The sequence below is a fragment of the Aquarana catesbeiana genome, linkage group LG11 (assembly GCF_042186555.1).
Source record: "Aquarana catesbeiana isolate 2022-GZ linkage group LG11, ASM4218655v1, whole genome shotgun sequence".
Lineage (NCBI taxonomy): Eukaryota > Metazoa > Chordata > Amphibia > Anura > Ranidae > Aquarana > Aquarana catesbeiana.
The window spans coordinates 266970875-266980190 of NC_133334.1; the positions used below are offsets into that span (position 1 = coordinate 266970875).

The following is a 9316-nucleotide window of genomic DNA, read 5'->3' on the forward strand; positions in this document are numbered from 1 at the left end:
GTATGAATTGGGCACAAACCAGTCTTCTAATCCATTGCTCAAAAAAATCCCAGGCACCAGGCCACCACATCGACTAGAAATGGCGCCTGGGCTTTTGTCAGCACATTCACTGTTGCAGGGATGCACAATTTAAATCACTTGACGCTCAGGACATGCAGTGCCGGACAGGTCGTTCCCCCCCCCCCCCCATGTATCCCAGGCTTTGCTTGCCTATCTGCAGGGTAGAGGAGAGGGAGGAGAGCGGACACACATTACTCTCCACCCCCATCTTGTTCCTAACCTGGAAGTGATGTCACTTCCGGGTCCCTGTTGGGTTTCCCTGGCCAGTAAAAGGAAAGAATGTAATGAAGTGCAATTTGCCTTGCATTACATTCAGTGGAGCACAGGAGAGACACGCAGGGGCTTTTTGATGCTGCACGTCACGTTAAAGAGAACCCATCACCTAAAAATCACCACATAGGTGACCTATGTGATGAGAAAAAAATAAATAAATAATAGTAAAATTAACCAGCCACTTCAAGACCAGGCCTGACGTTTGATTACAAGTTAAAATCAGTCATTTTTTTGCTAGAAAATTTACTTCGAACCCCCAAACATTTAATTTTTAAGCAAAGACCCTAGAGAAGAACATGGCAGTCATTGCAATGATTTATGTTACATGGTATTTGCACAGCGGTCTTTCAAGCGCAATTTTGAAAAAAAAAAAAAGTAATATTATTATAGGTAAAACAGTAAAGTCAGCCCAATTTGTTTGCATAATGTGAAAGATGTTATGCTGAATAAATAGATACCAAACATGTCACGTGTTAAAATTGCATGCATTCGTGAAATCTCCACAGGCGACGGTTATAATTTTTTAACGGTTACCAGTTTAGAGTTAGACCCCTTTCACACTGGGGCGCTTTGCAGGCGCTACAGCACTAAAAATAGCGCCCTGAAAAAGCCGCTCCTCACACTCCAGTGTGAAAGCCCAAGGGCTTTCACACTGGAGCAGTGCGCTGGCAGGACGCAAAAAAAAAGAAAAAAAAAAAAAAAAAAGTCCTGCTTTCCGCATCTGAGCGGTGAAGGAGCGGTGTGTATCCCACTCCTGCCCATTGAAATGAATGGGGCAGCGTGGCTATACTGCCGGCATAGCGCTGCAGCAGCAGCAGCGCTTTGCGGTGGTTTTAACCCTTTCTCAGCCGCTAGCAGGGGGGTAAAACCGCCCCGCTAGCGGACGAAAACCGCTGATAAAATTACGGTAAAATGGCGCCAAAAATAGCGCCGTTTTACCACCGGCGCAACACCAGTGTGAAAGGGCTGGGGTGATCGCAGCGATACCTCACATGTGTGATTTGAACACAGTTTACATTTGCCGGACCGACTTACGTTTTCTTTGGTGTGCAGGCCCATTAAAAAAAATAAATAAAAATAAATAAAAAAAAAAAAAAAAAAAAAAAAAAAAAAAAACACAGAGTCGTATCCCCCCCCCCCCGCTTGCGATTCCGACCGAGCGGCTCATTGGTTAATCACCACTGGCAGGTATCACTCCAGTACAACCACTTACACAAAAATATTTTGCGTGAAGTGCTTAAAGTTACATCCAAGCAAATACTTGATTTGATTGTAGCCGTATTAGTGCAATTGTGACAGAGAAAATTGAGTACTGTCTGTGATACCCAAGCAAATAAAAATGCCCCCCACCTAGACGCATATATGAATGCAAACGCACGCATTGGTGCACCTATGCAAGAAAACGTTGATTGTGATACAAGTTACATTTACTGGACATAAATTGGCTTCTTATTTTTTTTAGCACAGGAGAATAAAAACCACAATCAGAGGGCAGTTACAGTGTAAAGTCAGAATTTAATGTTTTCTTTGTACAGGACGTCAGAGGAGCTGACACTCTACGATCACACTGTACAGCAGAAACCAGAGATCTTCAGATCTAGTGTGATGGCTTATTAAAATATTGAACACCGATCTTTAAAAGCATGAAACCTCATGGAGACAGGAACACAGATTAACAGCAATAACCCGAAATCCCTCCTTGAAGTGTAAAAGTCTACCCAACTATTACAAGTTCTTCAGTTGGAAACTCGTAATGAGGAACCTCCAGGTTCAGAGGCGCCGGGCCCTTTCTAATCCGACCAGATGCGTCATAATGGGAGCCGTGGCACGGGCAGTAATAGCCGCCATAATCGCCAGCGTTGGCTATGGGGACACAACCCAGGTGAGTGCAGACTCCGATGAGGATGGCCCACTCCGGTTTCTTCACCCTGTCGAGGTCGTGCTGTGGGTCCCTCAATTCGCTCAATTCGACGGCGGCCTCCTGCTCGATCTCCTTGGCCGTCCTGTGACGGATGAACAGAGGCTTGCCTCGCCATTTGAAGCACACGTTTTTGCCCTCTGGGATCTCCGACAGCTTCACTTCGATCTTCGACATGGCCAGGACGTCGGCGGAGGCGCTCATGCTGGAGACGAACTGGGAGACTACGCTCTTGGCGACGTAGGCCGAGGCGACTGTGGCAATGCCGGTGACCAGGTAAGAGTAAGTCTTCCTGGATTCATCGCTGGGCTGCGAGGACTTGGTGCTGTCGGCGACTTCTGAGCGGCGATAGTCCGAGAATTCTGGGACAGTGACATCGCTGTGCAAGAAGCGAATGGAAGAGGGACCTGTGAAGGGCAAGAAACAAAGTTACAGCTAAAAGTGCAAATTCAACTGTTCGAGACAAAAAAGGAGAAAAGTTCATCTTTACACAGAAAATTAAACTGAACTAAAAGCAAAATATCATGGCCACCACTTCGGGTCTGCTGCCATGTTGCCGGAGTAGCACCGAAGCTTGCAACAGCAAGTGCTCCTTGGTCACGTGACCATGCTGACCAACAGGATGTGCATCTGAGGCTTCTTCCAATAAGATGTCCCAGAAGAAAGAACCGCTCATCTCATGGCTGCACTGACCAACGAGCGCTTGCCATTGCGAGCATTATGATGAATACCCAGTTCGGGGCTGTGTGCTGTGCTGTACACTTTGCCACACCGGTGGCACCAGTGTCCAGAGATTTCCCCAGGACATCAGGAATTTGTTCAACTCATTAAGAAGGTGAACTTCCCCCTTTACCATCCAACACCAAAACCTTCTTCCATTTGGGATAGAATATGAAAAGCTTGGAAGATCTCCTACATAATTCTTTGAAGACCCCCAAAGCCTAGAAGACCCCCTCCCCCATTCAAACCTGGAAGATCCCCTCTATACACAGGTAGACCCTTTATGCCTAACCGGAAGACTTGCCCACCCAGTCCCCAAGTCTGGAAGATTCCAACCAATGATAGAAGAACCTCCCACATCTTCTAAGAACCCCCCCATATACAAGTACATCAGGCCCAGCCAGAAACACAGGCCATCAAGTCTTCCAGCTTGGAGGACTCCTCCCATACCAGCCTTAAGACTTCATACCCAGGCAGCCCCAGCCAGGAAGTTTCCCCACCACAACCCCCAGCCTGAACCCACCAACTTCATTCCACAACATGAATGAGACACCCCCCCTCCATATTGAGGTAGACCTGCAAACCTATCCTGGAAGATTCCCCCCACCACAATCCCCTGCCTGGGATACCTCGACTCCCATTTTACAGCCTTGAAGAGATCCCTTCGCCCCTCAGATTCCACCACCCAACAACCCGAAAGATACCATACTAAAGAATCAACAAGCTCAACCTGGAAGATTCACCCACAACCCCCCCGCCTGGCTGCGTTGCCTTCCTCCATTTCGCAGCCTAGAAGAGACATTCCCAACCCCCATCCTGGAAAACTTCACACATCAAGGAAGGGCCAGAAATCCCAGCCTGAAAGATTATACCACCACAATCCTCTGCTTGAGACCCCTCCCCCACCCCACTTGATTTTACAGCCTGGAAGAGAAACCCATCCCACCTGGAAGACTCCACACCAAGGAAGGTCCAGCAAGCCCTGCCTGGAATATCACCCAATCACCCCCCCCCCCCCCCCCCCCACCTATTTCACAGCCTTGGAGACCCCTCCCTCATCCTGGAAGACTCCATATTGAGAAAGACACTGCAAGCCCAGTCTGAAAGATCTGCCCACTACAACCTCCTTCCTTGGAAACCCCCAACTTCATTACACAGCCTGGAGATGCCCTGCCCCCCGGTTTACCCAACCACTACCTCCTGCCTGGAAGACCTCAACTCAATTCCATGCCTGAACCCCCCCCCCATCCTGTAAGACTTTATATTGAGGAAGACCCTGCAAGATTTCTCCACCACAACTCCCCTTCCTGGAAGGTTCACAATCCATTCCAACTCCTGGAAGAGACCCCCTCCCCCAATCCTGGAAGACGTCATATTGCCCAGCCACGAAGAACCCACCACTTCACAGCCTGGAAGAGACCACTTCCTTCACCAGCCTGGAAGAACCTCCAATTCGCTCAAATCACACAATGCTCATCAGAAACCCCTCCCCCATCCTGGAAGACTATTGCTGGAGCCCCTCGGAAGCCTAGCTTGGAAGACCACCCATTTAGCTTAACAGCCTGGAAGATCACCCCCACCCCCCCAACCTGAAAGACCATCAATGTAGACCCAACCTAGATTACACACCACAACCCCCCTCCCTGGAAGCAACCCCACTCTTTATTTTAAGGAATGGGAGACTCCTTCCCCTGCCTGGAAGACTCCATATTGAAAGAGACCCTGCAAGCCCAGCCTGGAAGATTCTCACAAGTCGCCCAATTTGTTCCATGCCTGGAAGAGATTCCCATTTCCCAGCCTGGAAGAGCCCAAATTTCATTGCACAACTGGAAGACTATATTGCAGTAGACCCTGGAAGCGACCTTCTCCCCCAGCCTAGAAGGCCCTGCAAGACATGTCCGGAAGATTTCCAGCCAGGCATAACCACAGCCTGAAAGATCCCCCAATTCAGGCCACACTTCTAAGAAACCCCTCCCACCCGGAAGACTCTATATCAAGATAAAACCTGCAATTCATGCCACGCTTGTAATCCCTCCCCCTTCCTGGAAGACGTTATATTGGAGAAGACCCTGCAAGCCTAGCCTGGAAGATAACCCCACCATATTCCACCAGAAGACCCCCAGCCTGGAAGACTCAATATTGTAGAAGACTAGCCTGGAAGATTCCCCCAGAAGGTCACCCACTTTGTTCCAAGCTCAGAAAAGACATCTCATGGCCCAGCCTGGAAGATTCCCCAACTAGTCTCCCATCTAAGTGGCTCACAACTGGAAGACTCCATGTTGGAGTAGACCTTGGAAGCTTAGCCTGGAAGAGACCTTTTCTCCCCCCAGCCTAGAAGGCACTGCAGGTCCTGTCTGGAAGATTACCCATCCACAACCCCCCCCCCCCTCTTCCTGGAAGATCCCCAATTCGTTCCATGAATTAAAGGAGGACCCCCTCCCCCAATCCTGGAAGACTTCATATTGCTCAGCCAGGAAGAACCCATCGCTTCACAGCCTGGAAGACCACCACAAGGCAGACCACCCTTCCACCCCCAGCCTAGATGGGCCTACCTGGAAGATTGTCCCACCACAGCAACCGCCCTGGAAGACTCCCACAACTCCCCCCCCCCCAGCCTGGAAGACTCCCACAACTCCCCCCCCCCCCCCCAAGCCTGGAAGACTCCCACAACTCCCCCCCCCCCCCAAGCCTGGAAGACTCCCACAACTCCCCCCCCCCCCAAGCCTGGAAGACTCCCACAACTCCCCCCCCCCCCCAAGCCTGGAAGACTCCCACAACTCCCCCCCCCCCCAAGCCTGGAAGACTCCCACAACTCCCCCCCCCCAAGCCTGGAAGACTCCCACAACTCCCCCCCCCCCCAAGCCTGGAAGACTCCCACAACTCCCCCCCCCCCCCAAGCCTGGAAGACTCCCACAACTCCCCCCCCCCCCAAGCCTGGAAGACTCCCACAACTCCCCCCCCCCCCAAGCCTGGAAGACTCCCACAACTCCCCCCCCCCCCAAGCCTGGAAGACTCCCACAACTCCCCCCCCCCCCCAAGCCTGGAAGACTCCCACAACTCCCCCCCCCCCCCAAGCCTGGAAGACTCCCACAACTCCCCCCCCCCCCCAAGCCTGGAAGACTCCCACAACTCCCCCCCCCCCCCAAGCCTGGAAGACTCCCACAACTCCCCCCCCCCCCCAAGCCTGGAAGACTCCCACAACTCCCCCCCCCCCCCCAAGCCTGGAAGACTCCCACAACTCCCCCCCCCCCCCAAGCCTGGAAGACTCCCACAACTCCCCCCCCCCCCCAAGCCTGGAAGACTCCCACAACTCCCCCCCCCCCAAGCCTGGAAGACTCCCACAACTCCCCCCCCCCCAAGCCTGGAAGACTCCCACAACTCCCCCCCCCCCCCAGCCTGGAAGACTCCCACAACTCCCCCCCCCCCCCAGCCTGGAAGACTCCCACAACTCCCCCCCCCCCCCAGCCTGGAAGACTCCCACAACTCCCCCCCCCCCCAAGCCTGGAAGACTCCCACAACTCCCCCCCCCCCCCCCCAAGCCTGGAAGACTCCCACAACTCCCCCCCCCCCAAGCCTGGAAGACTCCCACAACTCCCCCCCCCCCAAGCCTGGAAGACTCCCACAACTCCCCCCCCCCAAGCCTGGAAGACTCCCACAACTCCCCCCCCCCAGCCTGGAAGACTCCCACAACTCCCCCCCCCCCAGCCTGGAAGACTCCCACAACTCCTCCCCCCCCCCAGCCTGGAAGACTCCCACAACTCCCCCCCCCCAGCCTGGAAGACTCCCACAACTCCCCCCCCCCCCAGCCTGGAAGACTCCCACAACTCCCCCCCCCCCAGCCTGGAAGGCTCCCACAACTTTCCCAACCCCTCCACCCGGCCTGGAAGCTCCCCCTCAGACTGACCACTGATCCGGGCGGTGGCGGAGATGGGCCCCCTGGGGCTCTGGCCCCTCACAGCCGTTCTCCTGACATCCAGCGGCACCTTCTTCTCCCCGTGTGAGGTCACCCCGGACACCAGCGGCTTCAGCTGCCCGGCCACAGCATACGTGGTGGCGGAGAGGTACGGGGAGAGCGCTCCGGAGCGGGCGGCCAGGGACAACATGGCGGCGGGGACACCTCGGAAGAGTCAGGACTACCGAGCCGGTCACAGCGACCTTTCACAGGAAGCGGAAGGGACGTAGGGCGGCGCGGTGACGTCGGAGGGGGAGACGCAGGGCGGGGTCTGAGAAGCCAGAGCGGCGAGTGTGCCAGGGAGTGGGCGGGGCTCGCAGCCGAGAGCTGGTCACGTGCTGAGTGCCCTTGTCCCAGGCTGGAGAGTGTGACACTCGGTGACCTCTGATGAGCCTGCGCAGAAACTTCCAAGGACTGAACGCCTTATATATAAACAACAGCAATGGGTGCCAACTGCCTGGCTGTCATACTGATCCGCTGGGCTCTGTACAGTTTAACCACTTGAAGACCAGGCTAATCCTGGCACCTTTTGTTTAAATCAGTATTTTGTTTTTTTGCTAGAAAATTACTTATAACCCCCAAACATTATACTTTTTTTTTTGCAGAGACCCTAGAGAATAAAATGGCAGTTGTTGCAATTTTTAATGTCACACAGTATTTGCACGGTAATATTTTTAATGCAAAAAAACAAACAAAAAAAACCACTTTAACCACTTAAAGTGGAGTTCCACCCAAAAGCTCCCCCCCCCCCCCCTTCTCCGGTGTCACATTTGGCACCTTTCAGGGACGTTTATGACAGGTCCCCTTCCCCACTTCCAGGACTTCTCCCGGAAGTTTGGCCCCCCTCCTCCTTCACCTGCTGCCGGGTCAATTGGAAAGTTCAGCGCGCTTTGCGCATGCGCAATAGGGGGCCAGCACTGAAGCCGAAAGGCTTCACTTCCTGGTTCCCTTACCAGGAATGGCGGCGGCAGCACCCGGGAGTCGATCCAAAGATCATCTGGGTTGCCGACATCGCGGGCTCCCTGGACAGGTAAGTGTCCTAATATTAAAAGTCGGCAGCTGCAGTATTTTTAGCAGCCATTTTTTTTTTGGCTGGACCTCCTCTTTAAGGCCTATTTTTCAAACGTGTTGTTTACAAGTTAAAATCATTTTTTTTTTTTAGCTAGAAAATTAATTGGAACCCCCAAACATTATATATATATATATATATATATATATATATATATATATACAAATATAAATATATATATATTTTTTTTCTAACACCCTAGAGAATAAAATGGCGGTCGTTGCGATACTTTCTGTCACACAGAAAGCGCACTTTTTTTTTGGACAAAAATTCATTTTTTTAAATTAAAAACAAGACAACAGTAAAGTTAGCCCAATTTTTTGTATAATGTTAAACATAACGTTACACCGAGTAAATTGATACCCAACATGTCACGCTTCAAAGTTGCGCCCCGCTCGTGGAATGGCGACAAACTTTTACCCATAAAAATCTCCATAGGCGACGATTAAAAAAATTCTACGGGTTGCATGTTTTGAGTTATAGAAGGAGGTCTAGGGCTAGAATTATCGCTCTCGCTCTAGCGATCGCGGCGATACCTCACATGTGTGGTTTGAACACTGTTTTCATATGCGGGCGCTGCTCACGTATGCGTTCGCTTCTGCGCGCAAGCTTGGTGGGACGGGGCGCATTTACATTTTTTTTATCTTATTTATTTTACCTTTTATTTTTCATTTTTACACTGTTCTTTAAAAAAAAAAATGGTGTCACTTTTATTCCTATTACAAGGAATGTAAACATCCCTTGTAATAGAAAAAAATCATGACAGGACCTCTTAAATATGAGATCTGGGTTTCAAAAAGACCTCAGATCTCATATTAACACTAAAATGCAATAGAAAAAAAAAAAAAATTGAATGTCATTTGAAAGAGCTATAGGCGGAAGTGACGTTTTGATGTCGCTTCCACCCTGCAATGGTATGGAGACAGGTGGGGGCCATCTTCTCCTCACTCGTCTCCATGCCCAACAGGGGACAGGATCCGATCGCCTCTTGCGGCGGCTCCGGTAGGTGGCTCCGGTGGGCGGTGGAGGGCACCGGAGCGCGGCGGGAGGGGGGCCCTCTCCCACCGCCGATAAAAGTGATCTTGCGGAAAATCCAGCTGCTCCGGATTCGAATAAGAAGAAAGGTAACAGCGCTCTCTGCAGGGACAACTCAGTCCATACACCAGGTCCACTCACAGGTGCCGAGGCTCGATGTGTCCCAACACACTCCAATGCAACAGTAGTAAGTAAGAAGAGCCGGCAAAACTGTAATCCTTGAAGTGTCACTTATTGGTACATCAGAGTGACAATAAAACTATAAATCTGACGTGTTTCGGCAATAGCC

At 51.6% G+C, this 9316-nt stretch overlaps 1 protein-coding gene across 1 annotated transcript; it reads right to left on the minus strand.

Moving 5' to 3' along the window:
• Positions 1 to 1828: 1828 nt before the first annotated feature.
• On the minus strand, positions 1829 to 7170 carry UQCRFS1 (ubiquinol-cytochrome c reductase, Rieske iron-sulfur polypeptide 1). Its single transcript, XM_073605812.1, has 2 exons — positions 6876 to 7170; positions 1829 to 2658 (listed from the first exon to the last, which is right to left on the minus strand). The coding sequence occupies exons 1-2, from the start codon at positions 7072 to 7074 to the stop codon at positions 2048 to 2050; spliced, it is 810 nt and encodes a 269-aa protein (XP_073461913.1). The 5' UTR covers positions 7075 to 7170; the 3' UTR covers positions 1829 to 2047.
• Between the last annotated feature and the right edge of the window lie 2146 nt (positions 7171 to 9316).